Raw genomic sequence first — 20,038 nt, 5'->3', positions numbered from 1 at the left:
TTGTTGCTAGGCCATCTGAGCAGACAGGGTTAGGAAGTGTGACTTTTAAAAAATCGTGAGTTTATACTAATACCTCTAATTCTAATCCAACATCTCAGTTCTTCCGCTCCTTCATTCCATAGTTATATCTCCCTACTCCCTGAATGAGGATCCAACAGCAACATATTCTGATTCTCTTTTCTTTCATAGATACATGTAATTAAAAGACTTTCAGAATTGCTATGTCAGTTGCCCAAGATTTCTTTGAAGTTTTTTTTCTCCATTGAATATATCCAACTGAGAGTATATAATCAGAGAGCCATGTTTAAAAGTTGTTTCAATTTTTTCTTCTATTGTGTTTATGCTATTTATTTTATATACAATTAAGTTTATTCATTTCTATTATTAACTTTCATTTGTTTCCCATTCTTAATGATTTATTTTTGGAAATATATAAAATATCAACATGACTCAAAAGTCAAAGCTATATCAAAACTCATAATAAAAGTTTCATTCTCCTCTCCATTCCTCCTACCTCCTTCCCACCCATACCCTGGAAGCAAATATTTTATTCTTCCCATTTCTTTTTGTAAAAGTAAATTATATAACTCTTTTCTCCCGTGGTTTTTTTTTCTTCTTCTTAACGACATCCTGAAAACTATGGTAAATCAGTTTATAGAGATCTTCCTCACTTTGTTATTTTTAATAGCTGCATAGCTGTCCACTATGTAGAAGTACTATAATATTCTCAGCTAATTTTCTACATGTGGATGTTTAGGTTGTTTTCAATATTTTGCCAATGTGAATAATATGAGAATGGATAATCTTGTGCATATGTTTTTCCGATATTGACAGTAAATTCCTGGCTTTATCATTTTATTTATTTTAATGGAGGACTAATTAAGTAGACATTTCTGGTAATGGTGAGCAAGAAAAAAAAGACAGAAGTTGTAAATAAATAATATTAGGAGTAAAAAGTACAATAATTATAGATACAATAGAAGTTTAAAAGACCAGAATGCATTGAACAATCTGGAGCAATAAATTGGAATGTTTAGAAGAAGTGGACACATTCCTAGGAAACCTTAGCTTCCCAACAGCTACCTAGCAGGTATAGTAAATGTCACAATTACTTAGGCATTTCGTGTGTGTGTGTGTGTGTGTGTGTGTGTGTGTGTGTGTTCTTTGTTTGGCTGAAGTACCTCTGAGTGATATTCACTGTGTGTGTGGGCAATATACTTAGTGAATTCTTGCATATCTGGAAATGTCTTTCCCCCTCTTAAACAGGAACAATAGCGGGCCTGATTATCTATTTTTTTTGTAGGTAAACATTTCTCCGCCCGTGGGAATCCTTTGGTATTTTTTCTCTTTATCTTTGGAGTCCAGAAATAGCCTCAGAATTTAAAAGTTTTTTTCTTTGTATATTTTATAAAATTATACAAGTAATGCATGAATATGTTCTTGGAATTCAAAATTACCACCAAGAATTTTTTTAAGACTATTTTAAAGTTATGCAAGTATTACATGAATTTGTTCTCTCAGCTCAGAATTCAAACAATACAAAAAGAACCAGAAGTTCCTCTGACAACTCTCAACCCCAAATCCGCTCTTAGAAGTAAACTCTTAGAAAGTCATGGACTTTCGGGCTTTTCCCCTATGTATTTGCATATATATATGAATCATCATTTAAATTATTATATTTTTGTATTTTTTTCTATAAAAAATATAACAATATTCTTATTCACCTACAATTAGCTGATTACATGTAGCTGCTTACTTATTTGAATCTCTTCTCCCTACTCTTTCCCCTCTGTTGCTTCATTCATTCATTTATTCATTTATTCATTTGCTGTTTTTCCAGCTGAGTAGTATTCTCTTCCCTAATAATAGATTTAAGTTGTTTCTTATTTGCTAACTAGAAATAACAGTGCTGCGGAAAATCCTTGCAAAGCTCTTTCTGCGTAGTAAGTATGAGGATTTCTCAAGGGCCCATTCTGGAGAGTGAATTTTCAGTGTAAACGGCTGTGCGTGCACATTTTAATTTTTGATAACCATTGCCACATTTCCCTTCTGAGAGGTTAGATTTCATCAGACCTTTGTAACACAGGTATTCATGTATGTAGTGTTTTCTTTTTGCCAGTCGGATGGGAGAAAGGTTATCATTTCATTATGGTTTTAATTTTTTTATTTTCCTGAACACCAAAAAGGGTTCTGCTTCCTTTCAATATTTACTGGCCATTTATATTTCATCTTCTGTGCATTCCCTGTTCACGTCATTTGTCCATTCTTCCACTGGCTATGTTTTCCTAATTATTTGTAAAAATTATTTTTGTATTTTTGATACTAGCCCTCTAAGTTATATATTGCAAATCTCTTCTCCCAGCTCTTTCCCCTTTACTGTCTGGTGTCTTTGTTGCAGAAAGTTTTGAATGTTGATTTTTTAATGATTTTTTTCCCTTGGCTTGATTTCAAGTCTTGTCCCTACTTCTCACCTCCATCTCCTTTTTTACAATAACTGGATTGGAGAGACTTGTGCCTATAAATTAGTTCTTGGATGCATTTATCATTGCTTCTGTTTTTATTTTATAATTTATTCATATTTGTTTTTATAATATTCTTTTTATCTCTTTTATTTTGTGGTAGGATTTTTTTAAAAAATTTTCCCTTGATTGCTTAATTTATTAATTTTCATTCTTCCCTCCAATAAAAAAAAATGCTTAGGGCTGTGAATTTTCTTCTGAGTACATCTAATACTTGACTATATTTAATATATTTTCATATATAGTGATCTATGTTTTAATTTCTAAATAAGTTTGAAATTATAGTTTTGAATTCTCTTTAATCAGAGTATTCAACCTTTTAGCTTTAATTAGAAGAACACATTTCAAATAAGTGGGTTTTTAAAAAGGTATTCGTTTGTTATTATTTTCTAGTTTATCTTGTATTCAGAAACAGTGATCTCTCCAGTTCTGTCATCTGAAATGTTTTTTTTTTTTTTTTTTTTTTTTTCAGCATAGTATATGATTATATCAGTTAGGTCAAGACCATGTCCATATAAAAAAGTTCAAAATAACAGTGGCTTAAACAATTTAGTTTATTTTTCTCTCATGTCAGAGAAGTTCGGAGGTAGGTAGGTCTCCACAATGCTCAGGAACTCAGACCCCCACTTTTCCATACCATTCCCAGTGCAGTCTTCTATCCTCATAATTACCTCCTAGTCCCCATGGCTGTTGGTGTTCCAGCCATCACATCCTAGCATAGGGAGGAGGAGGAGTGAGAGGATATACCTCCCAACTGGGTCAGTTCCCTGTAAGGAATCTTCTCTGAAGACCCACACAACAGTTCTGTTTATAGTTCTTGTAGAACTTGGCTGGATATCTAGTCCATCCCCAATTACAGGGATTCTGTTAGTGAGAAAGAAGGAGAACACGGTTAAGAGGTGGGCAAACAGGAATCTGCGTTAATAATTGTTTATAAATATTTAATTAACACTTGAAAAAATACCTCACTGGGCAATATCATCTCTGCCAAACCAGAGATGTTGAAGTTGGGCTTCTTTCCTCTTGAGAGGCAGCGGGGTCCTTACAGAACTAATGGCTGCCGTCACCTGGGGTGGACCAGCTAACGCAAGGGATGCCAGCACGGTCTCTAGCTCACAAGGTGTTACGGAGGACGACCCATCCTCTTTCACTCTCTCCTCTTCCTCCCCAAGACCGGTCAGTCATTGCAGGGTCACTACGGCCCTGAAGGCATCCCTGAACTTGGGTGCTGCTGTTCCCTCCCAGGCTGCCAGGGCCTCACTGCTGAGGCAGCTGCTGGGAATGGCCCTCCCAGCCTGGGGCACACAGCCCTCCTGTGCAGGGCGTGCTGCCCGGCCTCCGAGATCCCGAATGAGCACTTGGTTGAGGCGAACTAGCGGCATGACCTGGGCCTCGGTGGAGCCAGAGCCAAATGGCAGTCTCACCTGGCCCCACTTCTTTTTTCTTTTTTAATTTTTGTGATGGAATTTACCTTCTCATATCCATTTTTTTCCCTTTAACTCATAACTTTTAAAAAATATATTTTATTGATTTTTTTACGGAGATGAAAGGAGAGAGAGAGTTAGAAACATCGATCAGCTGCCTCCTACACACTCTCTACTGGGGACGTGCCTACAATAAGGCACATGCCCTTGACTGGAATCGAACTAGAACCTGGGACCTTTCAGTCTGCAGGCTGACGCTCTATCTACTGAGCCAAACTGGTTTCGGCCTGGCACCACTTCTTAGCCCCACATACGCATGTTCAGGGCTAGAACAGCTGGCAGAGGCCAGGTCCTGGGAGGAGCCACTGGACCTGGAGAACCCAAAGGACAAGCCATAAGCTGTGTGAGGACTCATTGGTCCCACTCCCTCCCAGGCTGCTGCCCTGCCTGTGTGCAGGGAGCACGCTGCTGCAGGGAGCACGCCTGCCTGTGTGCAGGGAGCACGCTGCCCTTACCAGGCCTGGCTCCCACCAGCCGCGTCCGCTCCCGAGGCCCCACTGAACATCTAGCTAATGCCGGTCTGAACGGGAGCGAAGGTTCCAGTCCACCCCTTAGGGAAGCCCCTGGAACGGCAGAGTGGGTACAGAATACAGACACGCAGAAGCCACTAAATGCTCCCCAAAATAGAAATGGGGGTGCCGGCGAACACACTCGGAGCCGCATCCCTGAGCTGAAGGGAAGGGGAAATGAGATTGGCAGGTGCCTTGGCTGAGAAGCTTCTGGAGGCAACACCCAAGCTGCCTCCTGCCCAGGTGAGCAATACTGGCCCGCCCTACACCTCCCCACCCTGCCTGAGAGGAACCCCGCCCCCACCTGCTCACCGCCCCCCAACCCCCAAACCCGGAGCTCAGGAGAAACGAGCTGGTTTTCTCCCAGAGGCTGGTGCCAGTTTAGTCAGCAGATTTCACAGATCCACTGGCACCCGTGTAGTGTCTTATTTTAAGCTTAACATTTGAAGATGGGAACTTTTCCCCCTTGGGTGTGTGGCGATGAGATCCCAATTTATACATAAGCGCTGTGTCTGGGCCCGGGCCCCGCTGCTGGGCCCCGTCAGAGCAGCGCAGGGCTCCCTCCAGGCCCCTGGCCCGAGAACCACCGCCAGTAGCTGCTGCTGACCGCTGGCCGCTCCCCCAGATTCCACTGAGAGGCTGCAGTGCCCTCGCGTCCATGCCCGCCTGGCTGGGGGAGGCAGGGCCAGTGTTCCAGCCCCGCTGGCCTTCCCCACTTGCCAGCCTGTGCCCCCAGAGTGGCCACCTGCGCTCTCAGCTCCTGGGAACTGTGTCTCTCAGGGGCCTGAGTTTCTCCCAGGTTGTCCGTGCCCCCTCCAGCCCTTGGCTCCTCATACCCCCCGCTGCCCTCTCTCCCCTCCCCCCATTATTCTGGAACTCTCAGAACTCAAGGCCCCATGTCCAGCTGGGGACAGAGGAGGGCAGACTGTGCACTTCTAGTCCGTGAGCCCAGAGGCCTTGGGTTACATCCAAACCAGAGTTCTGTCCTGGGACCTTCAGAGCCTGGACTCCGAACGCGGAGCCCTCTCCTCTTCCACAGCAGAAGGGCAAGGGGACTTGGCAGTCCCGTCTCCCCGGCGCTGGTATGGGTCACTTCCTCTGGCGGGGAGAGGGGTGGGCCGCAAAGGCTCGCTTTGCATGAGGATTGGACTGGGTCCCGGGCCATTCTGACACCTTCCAGCCTTCCTCACCCCAGACTCTGCCTTTTCACACTCTTAGATCCCAGCCCCAGTGTTTGCCCGTTGTAAACCGCACCAGCCATTCCGGTTCAGGGTATGTCCTATGAGAAGTGTCGCTCGGTTATGCTGGATTTGACCGGTCAGGGGCAGGCACTCGTTTGACAAAAGGTATTGTCTTTTTCTGGTTGGGAACCTTTAAATATCAGCACCCCTGGTGCACCCCGTGTTCCTTTTCAGGTCATTAGTCACATAGATCAGAAGATGGAGACAGAGGAGAAGGAAAGAGCAGGCACGCTGCTGAGCAGCGGGGCTCCTGGCGGGCCTTTGACAAACGCAGAGGAACGTTTGGAATGGAGCGTGTCTGTGCGGTGGGGGGGAAGGGGTACACTGCCTTCCCAGTGAGGCCCCCGGGTGTGGGGGATGTGAGCGTCACAGGGTCTCACCCTCTGAAGCTTCCAGAAGCTCTCGAACGTGGCATACTTTAACTGATACCACTGAGGCGAATGCTGCAAAGAAAGTAGGCAGAGTGCTGGGGGACGTATGACGGGGGCTCTGACAGGGGATCTGACCTCAGCTTGGGGGTCAGGGAAGGCTTTCTGGGGTAGGTGACAAGCTGGAAGCCGGAGGGTGAGGAGCGATTAGCCAGGTGGAGTCCGGGGAAGGGAGGACAGTTCCTTTGCCATTACCTTGCTTGGCAAGAGCGTTCTGTGCCCTGCAGACTTCCCCTGGCTTAAGTTTCACCACCCCGTTGTTTTGACACACACCCTGCTTTCTCTTAGGATGTTCTACACTTTTACTTTAAAAATCTTATTTTTCCCCCCTCTATTTGAGTTAGTTTTGTGCAGACAGTGGCCAAGGGGGTGGAGGGCTGCTCATGTCCCCCCTTTGGGTCCCAGTATCACAGTAAACAGTCGTCTTAGTCTGCTGTTCTGTGTTCAGCTGGCTGTGCCCCCCTTTTGCCAAGCAGATTGGGATATTTGGTGGCGCCTTTCTCCAGACAGAGACCTCATCTCTCCGCAGAGGGCAGAGCACTGGGAAGGAGAAGGGCTGGAGGGGAGGTGTGAGCCAGCTCCCAGGAGGTGCCGTTGATCGGCCCCATCCCAACTCTGTTCTGAGACAAACCTTTCGTCCCTGCCATGGTGGCCCCAGCTTTGGGTCACCAGGTGGAGTGGGTGGATAAGCTAGGCTGCTCAGCAACCAGCATCACTAGTGAAGACATATTCAAGGTGCATGAATGACACAGAATGTTAAAACCATGAAGGACAGCATATTCGCTCTTCCAACACGGTCATCTCTGCACTAACGACATGTTGCTACAATAGTGCCATGTAACACACAGCCACAAAATGCCAGTGGCAGCCACACACACTTATTTTTAGGGATCTGGGGTTTGCTGGGCTAGCCTGGGCTAGACTGAGGCCGTTCTGCTGCTAACCACAGGCGTGGGATCCGCTGGGGACCAGTGACCCGGGCCGGACTCTGCTCCTCAGGCTGCGTTTTCCTCGGACCGGGCCCCAGGCAGGGCCTGTCTCCTCCCAGCGGCGTTAGCAGCACCAGAGGGCGACGGAAGCACACGAGGCTTCGAGGCTTCGGAGGCCTGGCTGAGCACTGGCACCCTGCCACCTCCTCCCACGTGCCATTGGCCAAAGCCAGTCATGTGACCAAGCCACACCAAGGGCAGGGAAATACTTCTCTCCCTTGGCCGGGTTAGAGATGCAGGGAAGCGTGAAGCCTCAGGACCAACCTCAGTCTGCATCCTCTCCCCAAAGGCTACCCGGCCCGCCCCCATGCACCTCAAACGTTAACGGTAAAGGGGCAAGGAAGAGACGGCTGGTGGTTGTCATTGTCACGACGCATCCTAGGCCTTTTTCTGGCCAATAAGTGTTTCATGTTCTTAGTCAGCTGGCAGTGTTTCCAGCAGGTCATCTGGGCCCACCTTCGTGCTGCGAGCTTTGGGGGACATCCGGGAGAAAAGCCCTTATTCTACCCTCAGGAGCTCCTGGTCCATTGAGGGGTGAGGCTGGTGTCCAAAGATGAGATGGGGCAAGACGGTGCTCGGTTGTGTCAAGCCGGCTGTGGTGTTCAGAGAAAAGAGAGCCCGGCAAAGACGACGGGAAAAAGGACGAGATAGGAGGAGAGGAATCACGCTGACCCAGCGGGAAGCCCTGGCTGAATGACAGACACGGAGCCGCATTCTTCCCGCGCCTGCCCCCATGACATCCGGAGAGGAGCCGTGACCACCACGTCATCGATGGGGGAAAAAGCGGAGGCACAAAGACCTCAAGTAACTCTCCTGTGGTCGCCCTTCTGATACATCCTGGAACCGGGATTGGAGTCCAGCTCTTCCTGCAGCCAGAACCTGAGAGTTCACCGCCAGGGCCCGCGGCCAGCCGTCCCAGGGGCAGGGGGACGGCAGCCACAGACCGCTGTGCCTCGGGGGCAGCTTCCCGGGGTGGGGGCGCGGTGGAGGAGACCCCGCCATGTTGCGAACTATAAATGGGAGCAAGGATAGGATGTGCTGTTTGGCCAAGGTCCTGCGGCAAGGGAGGGTGGAGGCTGGGCTGGAGATTCTGGCTGCTGGCTCTCCTTCCGCTCCCGCCGGTACCAGCCGCGCTCTGGGCTCTCTCCACCCATCTGCGCAGCCACGCCTGACGCGCTTCCCTCTTGGAAGAGGTGCCATCCACTGGCATGGACGCCGCCGGGTGGACTGGCTCCCTCTCTCCATCCATCGCTTTCCTCCTTTCCCCTGCCACGTTCTGGAAAGGGCAGCGTGAGGGAATGTGGGCAGGTTGCACCAGAGATATACATCTGAGAACTGAAGGAACATTTATTTTTAATGTAGACTTAAAAAGGAAAAAAAAAAAAAAAAAAAAAAGAGGAAGTTATAAAATATCTGCTCCTGCTCCTGGGATTGTGCAGATGGTGCTGCGTGTTGCCTAATAGGGAACGGGGCTGGCACCGCATGCTCCTGCCTGGCCCCACCAGCCTGACGGCGGGGCCTGGAGGGTGGGGGTCCCTGTTCCCTTCGCCTCCGCTCCAATGGCCCCCTTCGGCCCGCGGGCCGGCCAATGCGGCCTGGTGTTCGCTGCCTTCTAACCTCACGTTAGACTGACTTCCACGCACCTCCGGCGGCTGACTTCCCAAACCCCCCCCTTTCATGAAGTCATCTCCACTCTTCCTCACCCTGAGCTCACACTCGCACACTCAGCACCGCCTCACCACCTCCTTCTGGCAGAGCCAAAGCACACCCACCGCTCCCTGCCTGAACCCGTTTGGACATTGGAATTGACCAGATTTACAGACACAATTAAGTACCCGGTTAAACTGCCTTGTCCCTTTCCGGCCCAGGCGTTGTAAAGACTTCCCCATGCGCTTGGCTGTGGGCTTCTGGCTCATTGTGGTTCGGGAGCCCGTATGCCTTTCCTCAGGGGCAGCAGGGAGCTTGGTGCAAAGAAGATGTTCAGAGACAGGCATGGCGTCTGCTTCTCCCTTTGTGCACAAGGGGATGAGCTGGAGAAGGAGTCCCTCAAATCAGAGAGACAGGACTCCCAGGCCAGGAATCAGGGGGCCCTGCCTTTTTTTTTCTTTCTAGGAGCTGCAAAGCCTTGGGCAGGTCACCGGATGTCTCTCAGCCTCAGTTATCCCATTTGCAAAATGTAGAAAGGAATTTCTATTTTTTTTTCTGAGCCCCAGAGTTAAAATGAGGACCAGGGTTAAGTGACATAAAGGGAAATGCTTAGCAAAACCCATCCATCTCTTTCAGAAAGCGTGAGGAGTCAGAGGTGCGTGGACGTCAGGCTCATGGGAGGGCAGGAGGTTGGCAAACACGGCGAAAACCCTGCTGGTTATGAGCTGCGTGCGTGTTTGTGGTACAGAGCCTGGGTGCTAGCTTAGTTTAGGGCGGTGGTTTGTTCTGGAAAAGACTTGATATCACATTTTAAAAATACGTGGCACAAGATAAACAAATGAAGATGAAAATGAGACAAAAGGAAATTTAGGGAAGGGAAGGGAAGGGAAGATGAAGTCAGGAGTGAAGTTTGGACACCAAAATAGGTGCCAGAGGATGTGTATACGGGGCAGAGGTGGGCTTGGAGGTCTGGCCTGACCTCGACACTCAGGGCAAAGAAACACAGTTAAAATGCCCAGTGTCTGCGGGGCCGGTGCCAACCACATGCTCACCAGTACAAGTTCTGATCTCATGGGAGAGGGTCCCTAAGGGGCCTGTGATGTAATGAGCTGCGAGGGTCCTGGACAACAGCTGTCTGGCACAGACAGTGAGCCCATGGGGCTGCATCGTACCCTCTCCTGGTGGCCAAGCACAGTTGGGGGGTTCAATGGGGATCGAGAGAAAAGAAGATGATGACGTTCATAACACACCCATGTAATATGAACCAGCAGGTTAGAGGGGATGATATTCTCCCAACAGGGAAGAACTACACACACACACACACACACACACACACACACTCATTAGCTTGCTCATGCTACCTGTTCCCAGCTTTATGCCTCTCTAGGCTCAGTTTCCTCTCTATTGTCTGGCTCCTGACTGGGGTCTGACTAGGAGGAGGTCCTGTGTTCCCCATGATTTTCAGTTGGGCTGGGGTGGGGTTATTCTCTTTACAAATACACGTCATGTGTATTACTTGGAAAATGAGAATAGAATTTAAACCGAGATAGGACCCCCAAGATCAACCCCTTCACTCTATATAGGTAAGAGAGCTGGAAGCCCAGAGGGGACTGTGTTATGCTGGAGATCACACAGGGACGGAGCTGGGGCTAAGAACCCAGGTCTCCGGATTCCCACACCAGTACCCTAAGCTGTCATGGCAAGTAAAAATGGAGCTATGATCTCATTTAGGGGAGAAAAATATCACCATAATTTCTCACTGGAGCCATGCATGGAATGGGTTTACATTGTATAATTTTATTCAAACCGCTATGGGGCCAATAAATATAAATGTATGTGCATATTCACTGTTTTAAAAACATTTTAATCTTTAAAACATGATTTACTAATGTTGCTGGGGATGTCTAGAATTTGATTTACTGCATAGAATTGAATGTTTATACTTGTTCCTTACAGAAATTCTTGCCAAAGAGCCATTTTATCTACAGGAATAATAAATAAGTCAATATGTGGATGGTTGTGCACATTTTTTCCCCATATGCAGCCGTACTGGGTAGGTGTTATTTTGCACACAAGCACTCAAAAGGTAAACTTAAGAGACATGTGGATCCCTGAAGTCCAAGGTTTGGCCAGTGTTAAAATCAGACAATTAACCTTGACTTAAAACAAAAAACAAATTCAGTGAATCTAGGTTTTCAGTGATATTTGGGCATTGAGAATAATGGGTCCACACATATACAGTCATGCTTAGCTATAAGGATGTATTGGCTCATTCACTCATTCACTCATTCAACAAATATTTTCTAGACATCCATGTTTCGTTCAATAGCTTAGACATGGTGTGCGTTTTGCTTAGTGAGGGCCCCGTGATAACATATGAATGCCACCAACTTGTAATTTGAAATGAGTTTTCTTTAATCCTCACAAAAATCCTGCTGGATGGCTGGAGTGTGAAGGAGTGGGGTCAGTGGAGCAGAAGTGAAGGTGTTTCTTTAGTTTGCTCGCTTGTTTTATTGTTCCCCTGCCCACCACTTATGAAAAGAATGCCTGTCAGCTATTAAAAAGAATACAGAAATACTCAAGAAGAATGTGAGGAAGTCCTATGTATCCAGATCTACATGCTGTGCTTCAGATTTTTCTTCATGCTTCAAGATATGTATGTGTGTTTGTGTATATGGTTTTATAGAGATGATTTTCTTTAAAAAAAAAAAATGGGACTGTGCTATAGTGCAATACTGCAGCTTGGGTTTATTCATCACACACACGCTCACAAAGGGCAGCAGGATGTCCACATCGGTTTGTGCAGATTCCGCTAGCTCTTGTTTGTGGCTGTGTTCCAGCCTTTCCTCTCTCTCTCCCTCAGGTGGTCGGTCTTCTTTTGCCCAACCAGACACTGGCATCCACTGTCTTCTGGCAGGTAAGTCTGCTGGCAGACAGTCTCCTAAGGGAGGGCCCAGCAGGTACTGGTTAGAACTCCTTGCCTCAGCATCTCCTCTCCCATCCGCGCCCCATGGGGAAATCACCCCATTTCGTACCTCTCCCCAACCCAGAAGCTACTGGGAGGAGCCCAGGCCTTCTTTCTCCTTTGAAGAAGGGGATGAGGGCTGGGCTGGTACCCTCAGCTGGATGGCTGGTTGGTGGCCGCCCACTCTGTCCCTCGGTTGCTTGGCCCATAGCTATTGACCTCGAGGCCCTTAGCCTCTTTGACATCAGCCTCACCCAAATCTGTGGGGAAGGTAAATGCACCCCAACCCCAAGGTAGTGAGCTGGGTGACAAGGCATCACAGACCCTGGTCTCTGCTCTTGAATAGAGTCTGGGGTGGCTCTCTGACAGGAGTGTATGTGTGTGTGTGTGTGTGTGTGTGTGTGTGTGTGTGTGTATGCTGCAGGGGAAGAGGGGAAGGAAGAAATTCTTTAGGAGAAAATGTCAGTCTTCCCTGAGCACAACTCCATCAGTGCTGGTGCCTGGGCACGGCAGGTGGTGCAGGACACGGGGCTGGGATATTTTGAAAGAGGTTCGGGGCTGTTAGTCATTCCAGGGGCCTAAATGTCCACCTCTGTCCCATAAGTAATGTAACAGGATGATGAGGCAAAGGCAGGGGGCCCATGTAGGGCATAATTTTGGAAGAAGCACTGTCTCTGCAGCACATTGGACTGCCAGGGTGGGCAGAACCAGTGTCCTGGTTTGCCAAGGAGTGTTCCAAGGCTGGGGACGTTCAGTGCTAACCCTGGCACAGTCCCGGGCACACTGGACAGTCGGTCATGCTAATGGTGGGATGGATGGACTCACCGTGAGCTGGCGACTCAGGTCTTTCTGAAGGTGTGTGGCCTCCCAAGGCCCTGGCCTGGCTTCCAGGGAGGTGAGCACACCCTCCCTGACTCCTCCTCTCCCCCTTGCCTTTCAGTGGCTGAACCAGAGCCACAACGCTTGTGTCAACTATGCAAACCGCAACGCTACCAAGGTGAGTGCCATGGACCGCCCTCCGGGGGTGGGCTTCCGGCTGGGGCGCCCTTCATCCTCCCTGCAGTGCATCACACCCTCGTCTGGCCGAGCACTGCCCCCCTGGAGGCACCTTATTTGCACAGCTGGGAGGGACTGTCCATGTGACAGGGAGACAGCCTGCAACGTGGAAGTGGGGGGGCAGCGACAGGGATCAGCGCCACTGGCTCCAGAATTCCCTGTGGGAATTCTGATGTTGGACTTGGACAGCCTCAGCCAGAGGGACCTGAATCTCCCCACAGCTTCTCAGGCTTCCCTGGAAGCGGCCTCGCTGCCCCCAGACTATTGTCTGCAGAGGGTTGAGGGGTGCTGGGTCTGTGAGGACTGCCACCACCTCCCTCCTGCCCTTCTCACCATGGAGGCCCTCTCACCCTTCTGCTGTCAGGAAGGGGCTGGGCCCTGCTGCATTGGTGAGCGAGGTGGCCGTTCCCCTTGTCAGTTCTCTTGGTCTTTGGTCCAAAGGCAGGAAGAAGGGAGGTGGGGTCTAGGTTAGTTGGGGGGGCTATCAGTTTGGGTAGGAGAGGGTGTGTGCTGGCCTGAGAGGTAATATTTCGGGGCCTAATACCTTGAACACACACCCTCTCCCCATCTAAACCTTGTCTCACTCGTGTGCTTCACACATGTACATCTCTGCTTGTTCTGCTCCCATGAGCCTTAAACCAAGCATCTCTGAAATGGCCATTGTGGTATCTAAAGGCAGGTTCTTGCCGGGACCGGTTTGGCTCAGTGGATAGAGCGTCGGCCTGGGGACTGAAAGGTCCCGGGTTCGATTCTGGTCAAGGGCATGTACCTTGGTTGCGGGCGCATCCCCAGTAGGGGGTGTGCAGGAGGCAGCTGATTGATGATTCTCTCTCATCGATGTTTCTAACTCTCTATCCCTCCCTCTTCCTCTCTGTGAAAAATCAATAAAATATATATTAAAAATAAATAAATAAATAAATAAAGAAAGAAAGAAAGAAAGAAAGAAAGAAAGAAAGAAAGAAAGAAAGGCAGGTTCTTCAGCTCTCTCCTAACTTTCTGCATTGCAATGTGAGGTGCATTTTCCCACAGAAATACCGAGCAGCTGTCCTCCATTGCACGGAAGCGCAGCTGCTACCTGGGCCGACAAAGCCTGTGAGCGCAGCCAGGCCGGAGTGGCCCTGCCCCTGCCCTGTCTAGCCAGGAAGTGCTCCAGGGGCCAGACAGCCCGCTCCCGCCATGTGGTCTTCCTAAACCGGCTCTGCACTTGCTGTTCTCCGGCTCCCGCCAGCAGGGTCTTCCCGTGACCTTTCTAGAACAGGGCAGAGTGCCGTGGGCCCTTCGGCATCGCCCTGGACGCTGCTGCATCTGCCCGGACACTGCTGCCTCCTATTTCTGTAGTTAGAGCTGCACTGTTGGTGGCTGGGATCCTTCTGGCTTCCAGAGGGATCTCTTCCTTCTCACCCGACCCTCCCATCCTGGAGGCAGGAATGCCCCTTGCTGGCTGGGACTCTTGGCAGGGGCAAAGTGTGGGCACCCAGTGGGCCTGAACTTCTGTCTGTTGTCTTCCAGCCTTCACCTGCATCCAAGTTCATCCAGGGCTACCTGGGAGCTGTCATCAGTGCCGTCTCCATCGCTGTGAGTAAGCCCCCTCCTCCCATCCCAGCATCTCGGGACAGACCTGGTCTGAGGGTCAGACCCAGGCAAGAGGCATGGGAGACAGGCTTCTGGGGGCGGGCTGGCAGGACTGGCTTTCTAGGCGAGAAGAGTAGGTCTCGGTGACACTTGGACGGGGAGAGCATAAGCTCGTGATTCGGGGTCAGAGAGCAGGCGGGAGGTGCAGAGGTGCCTGTGGGTGAGGGGAAGGGCTGCCCACTGCAGCCAAGGGCACATGTCTGTCCCCAGAGGCCAGGTTTGCCTGGCGCTCTGCTCAGCGGAGCTGGTCCTCACGCTCAGGAGCGCGGCTGGTGCAGGAGGCGAGGGGCTCTGGAATGATGCCCAAGGTTGGCCCAAATGCCAGCCGCCCTTTGCTCTTTGCCTGAGCTCCTGGGGCTCGGTTGTCCCTGCTCTGTAGCTTTGGTCGTGTGGTCACACGTCCAGTCCCTCCTGGAGGCCTGTACGTTCCTCAAAATGAGCTGTTGGAGGCGACAGCTCATTTTGAGTCCCACAGGACTTGGAAGATAGAGCAGCCATTACATAGGGGAGGTTTGCCGACCGTAGGAGCCTAAGGTTGGATCCCAGGCCCGGGAAGGGGCGGGTGACACTGCGAAGGGTCGAGGCCAGAGCCAGAACGGAAGCTCACGCTCCCGGGACCCTGGCTCCATGGCCCACCCGGAGCCCACCCTGGAGAGCACCCTTGCTCCTGTCTGGTCCTCCCTCCACCCCAGCTGGGTGCCTTGCTGTGGTTGACTCCGGGGCAACAGTCACTTCACAACGTCGTTATTTTATTCATTATGCGATAAATACATGCAACGGTAGGAGGGAAATCAGAAAATTCAAATAAAAAATATCCACATGCAATTATCTTTCTGTGAAACCCCATTTCCTCATCTTTCCCATGTCATTAATAAATATCCCAATTGCTCATGAAAAGGCATTGACCCATCGTTTACTTCACTGTTCTCCTAAAGTAGGGTTTGGGGTTCTGAAATGGCCTCATTTACTCCACTCCCACGGAGACCAGATCATCTCCACAGAGCTGTTGGGTGTGTGTGTGTGTGTGTGTGTGTGTGTGTGCTGGGCGAGGGTGGGGGGTGTCCCCATTTCTTGACCAAGAGCGTTCTCCTTCCCTGAATCCTTGTCTCATCCCAAGGCATTGCCAAATCTGCTCAGGTGGCTGCTAACCCACCTGTGACCTAGCAGGAGACCATTTGCCTGGGGTCATACATATTGGGGATCCCTGATTCTGTGGGGGTTGCTGGCCAAGGTCAGGGGCTCTTGTGAGAGACGGGAAGGGGCTCTGTCACCTCTTTCTTGCCGATGTCACCTCCTCTTCCCTCTGACAAGAGGAGCTGATGGCTCAGCCTCCTTTAGCAGCTTGAAAGTCCCACTTTCCTTCCCTGAGATTTAAGGGTGGGATGGGGGAATACTGAGTGGCTCTGGTTGGGGAGGGCTTGAGAGGAGGGACCACTGTCCTGGTGGATGTCCTTCTCCTGCAGGCCAGGGCCCAGGCCCTGCACCCCAGTCCTGCTGTCTCACACCAAGGGCCCTCAGTCCTTCCATCCCAACCTCTTCCCAGGGCCAGAGCCAGCCCAGGGGCGGGGAGGAGACTCTGAGGCCCAGGCCTCCCAGAGTTCCCAGGGACTCGGGTCCTTCAGGGCTCTCAGAGCCAGGGCCTCACCCTAGGGACTGGGGGCCTCACACTGGGCTGTCCTGGCCCCCAGGGGCTGTGCCTGTGTCCCCTTCCTCCTCCCCTCCCAGCTGCAGAGACCTCGGAGAGGCTTTCCCTGACCACACCAGCCCACACCGTTCTCCCTCGCCACTTCTAGAAACTTCTAGAAACCTCTAGAAACTTCTAGAAACTTCTAGAATCTTCTGTCCTTCACACGCACTTGGCGATCCCCCATGCCCTGTCCTCTCCTTGTTCCCCCGGATTACCAGTTAAAAGGGCCGGCCTCTGTGTCTTCTCCCCAGAGGGGGGCAGGCGGCCCTGCTCCATAAATACTTGTTAATTAGGCCGCTGATTGATTGCAGCCTCGGGAGGCCCCTCTCGCTCTGATCCCAGTCTCAGCAGCGGCTGCCTCCGCCCTGCCGTCTTCACACAGCGAGGGGCTAACTCCGGCAGATGGAGCGGGGCTTCTGCCTTGGAAAATCTGCAGCTCGCTTGCCTCTCTTTTGTGTGTGTAAATCACAAAACCTCCGGAGAAAGAGGCTTTATTTTATTTTCCTTCCCCTTGTTCTCTGGAACCCCGGGCCCCGAGGCCTCATTAACTGATCTCTGCCTCAATTAGTGACAAATCCCCTCCCAGGGCGAGCCTGTTAGGAGGAGATGACCTGCAAACAAGTGTCAGGGCCCCGGCGGTTGGCCCGGCTCTGGCATTAATTAAAACGAGTCCCTACAAGCAGCCGCGTGGACGGGCTGACAGGCCGAGGGCAGAGCCCAGGGCCGGGGGACAGGCTGGAGTGGAGGCCAGGCCCCGGGAGGCCAGCCTCCTCTCTGGACCCTGTCGTGCCCTTTCCCCTCTGGCGGGAGCCTGTGGCCTCGGCCAGCACCCCCAGATCCAGGGAGCCCCCCGTTTGCAGGCCCCGGAAGTGAAGGCTCATGCTGGTGGCAGGGCCTCCCGCGTGGGGCGCGCAGCCTTTGGGTGAACCCTCTAAATAGCTCCGTGTCTGGCTTCTTGCTCGAGAAGAAGACAGAAATGCCATCTTCGGTTATTTTTGAGATCTCTCAGTTTGCTGTCTGTTAACAAAGGAAGCCTCGCTGGGTGTTGGTCGGGAGTTGGTGTTGAGCCCTTGGTGGCCAGCGCCCCCTGGCCCGGCTGCATGAGGGTGACCCTGAGGGGTGCCTTGAGGTGAGCCCTTTGCAGACACTGATGCACACAGACTGGTGTGTCCTGCAAGATGCTTCCAGGGAAAGCTGGCATATTCTGTGATAAAACCAGATTGATGAGGAAGGCCACCCCTTGGGTGGGGGTGGGTCGCAGGCATGGGACCCCTGATTTACGCAGGGCTGACTGTTACAGGAGACCAGGGAGAGGCGAAGGCAGGGCTGTGCGTTCCATAGAGAGGGGGCACAGCGGGCGGAGGGCAGGACGGATTCCACACGTCAGAGAACGAGTGGCTGCGCTGCGCAGAGTGATGGTGACGAGGTGATGAGGGGATGAAGCAGGGGGGCTACAGGGAGCACCGAGTATGGTAGTGCCATGCTAATGCCATGCCAGGAGCCCCTGCCTGGACACAGGACCGTGGCGCTGCCGGGGGTGCAGGCAGAAGGGGGCTGGAGAAGTCGTGGGGGGCTGGCAGGCCCAGCAGATGGACCGCCTTCATGGACCCAGGGTCTGGGACGAGAGTGGTCCTGGGGCTGAAGAGGAAGGCTCGGGACTGATGGATGGAGCCCGAGAACGAGAGCTACTTTATGTCTGACCCTCAAAGCCTCCACCCCAGCCAGGTCTTAGCTGGCTGCGAACTTTCCCTGTTGGGGCAACACTGAGCTCCATTCCTAAAGGGCCTGGGCCCTGGGGTTATCTCTGTAGAGTCTGTAGTGATGTCTGTTAACGTCTACTGCTAGACACCGGAGGATAAGAGGGATCCCTGGGCCGAACCCCGCCCCCTCTCGGTCCCCTTTGCCTTCTCCATGTCCCTGTGCTAGTCAGACAGGAAGGTAAACACAATGGCTAACTCTTATGGCATGCCAGGCGCTATGTCAGTGTTCATCTCCATTTCACAAGTGAGGAAACTGAGACCCAGGTGAAGGCAGTGGCAGAGCTGGGATGCAAACCTAACCCAGGGCCCTTCTTCCGGCTCCCCCTATGGCGTAAGGAGGCCGGAGAATCCACACAGCGTCCTCAGCTTCCGGGCTGAAGGAACTTCCTGTGATCCCAGGCAGACAAGTCCCTCCCAAGGACAGTGGGGCCTGGACAAAAATGTTTGAGAGGCTCCTTAGCTGTAACAGGGTTGGACCCTCTGCTCACCCTCGTACGTGGCTCCTGGGCCTGTGTTTTCTGGCCAGAGTCAAGTCAGCTACATATCCTTGTCCATGGTTCACAGGATGCTCTGCCCCTGCAAGATGCACCTGGCTGGCTCTGAGGTCCAGGGTGCCTCTCAGGTGTTCTCTTTGGTCAGGGGTGCTCTCTGTGGTCCAGGGTGTACCTCAGGCCTTGCTGTTCTTCTCTGGGCCTAATGGAGGGGCCGGCAGCTTGGGCATCCGGGGTCAGACTGTTGTCTTGCTGCTGTCACTAGGACTGGCTTCTGAGTCAGAGGGCCCATCGCATGGACCCTGTGGCATAATCGGGTTTGTTCCAGAAGCCCACAGGCGGCGATGCTGGCAGTGGGGAAGTGGGGGAGGTGTCTGACATGACTGTCGGCTCTGTACATATTCTAGGGAGGACAATTTGGTGTCCCCTTTTATGGGTCTGATGGGACTTGGTTTCCCGGCAGGTGGCCAGCTGGTCTCTGCGGGCTATGGATCCGGGGTCAGGTCTGGTCAGTGTAACTGGCACACCAGCCTCTCAGGCACAGCAGGAGCCGACGGGTGCTTTCACCTGTACCTGACTCTGACCCAGCCGCGTGGCCCTCTGCCCCTGAGCCTGCCTCCAAGCAACAGCCTGGCTGGGGTTGCAGGCACATCAGAGAGTCATGGGCCACTTTGTCACCGAGTTTATTCTACCGTGAGCGCCATCTGGTGGGAGGTTTTGGTACCTCCAAGAGTCTTTGACCTGCCCCAGCCATTGCCCTCCAGCACCCACCACACACGGTGACCCTTTGGTTCCATTACTTCCCACCTCCTGAGAGTGGAGATAGATTCTGACCTCACACCAACCCTCTTCCCAGGCATGCCCCCTTCTCTTGTTCTCCAGGGGCCCTTGGACCTCCGATGGCAAGCACCGTGAGTCCACAGAGCCGCCCCTGCAGCCCGCTGAACCCTTCCTTCTCACCTGGCTGCATCCCTCTCACCCCTCAGGGCTCGGTCAGGCATCTCCCTCCCAGAAGCCTCATGGCCTGGGGCCACCCTCCAGCACCTCCTCCCGGGGGAGTGGATGAGCCGTCTGTGCAGGCGGCCTTAGGAGAGCTGTTCGCTGAAGTGGACAGCGGGGCCTGCCCAGGGCCAGTGTCCTGTGGCTCTTAGCTTTCCCCTCCTCATTTCGAAGCACTCACGTGATGTATCCTCGGAGCACTGATGAAGCACCTGCTCATTCCACCAGGCAGGAGTTCAGTGAGGAATGAGAGAGACAGAGGCTCTGAGCCCAGTGCTTGGGGCCCATTAGGAGAGTTGGATGTTTATAGTAAAGAGCCCGCAAGTAAAGCCATTTCTGTGAAATCCCGTTTTTAAATCCTACACACGTATTACTTTGATTTACAACAGTTTAAGAAGGTAAATAGCTGAAACCGGTTTGGCTCAGTGGAGAGAGTATTGGCCTGAAGACTGAAGCGTCCCAGGTTTGATTCCGGTCGAGGGCATGTACCTTGGTTTAGGGCCCATCCCCAGTGGGGAGTGTGCAGGAGGCAGCTAATCAGTGATTCTCTCTCATTGATGTTTCTAACTCTCTATCCCTCTCTCTTCCTATCTGTAAAAAAATCAATAAAATATATATTATTTTGTTTAAA

General features: G+C 51.6%; 1 protein-coding gene across 7 annotated transcripts in view; it reads left to right on the top strand.

Moving 5' to 3' along the window:
- SFXN5 (sideroflexin 5) overlaps nucleotides 1-20,038 on the top strand; it is a 107,614-nt gene that overhangs the window by 39,814 nt on the left and 47,762 nt on the right. For 6 of the 7 annotated variants that reach the window (XM_036435714.2, XM_036435713.2, XM_036435712.2 and 3 more), the window contains 3 exons: nucleotides 11,681-11,734; nucleotides 12,723-12,779; nucleotides 14,348-14,413. In XM_036435714.2, the coding sequence (XP_036291607.1) occupies nucleotides 11,681-11,734; nucleotides 12,723-12,779; nucleotides 14,348-14,413 (177 nt within the window). Of the gene's footprint in view, nucleotides 1-4,658; nucleotides 4,756-11,680; nucleotides 11,735-12,722; nucleotides 12,780-14,347; nucleotides 14,414-20,038 lie in introns of those variants that run through there. The other variant, XM_045580900.1, reaches the window with a different exon arrangement.

Source organism: Pipistrellus kuhlii, unplaced genomic scaffold (assembly GCF_014108245.1).
Source record: "Pipistrellus kuhlii isolate mPipKuh1 unplaced genomic scaffold, mPipKuh1.p scaffold_m20_p_13, whole genome shotgun sequence".
Lineage (NCBI taxonomy): Eukaryota > Metazoa > Chordata > Mammalia > Chiroptera > Vespertilionidae > Pipistrellus > Pipistrellus kuhlii.
This window is presented reverse-complemented; position numbering and strand designations above follow the sequence as displayed.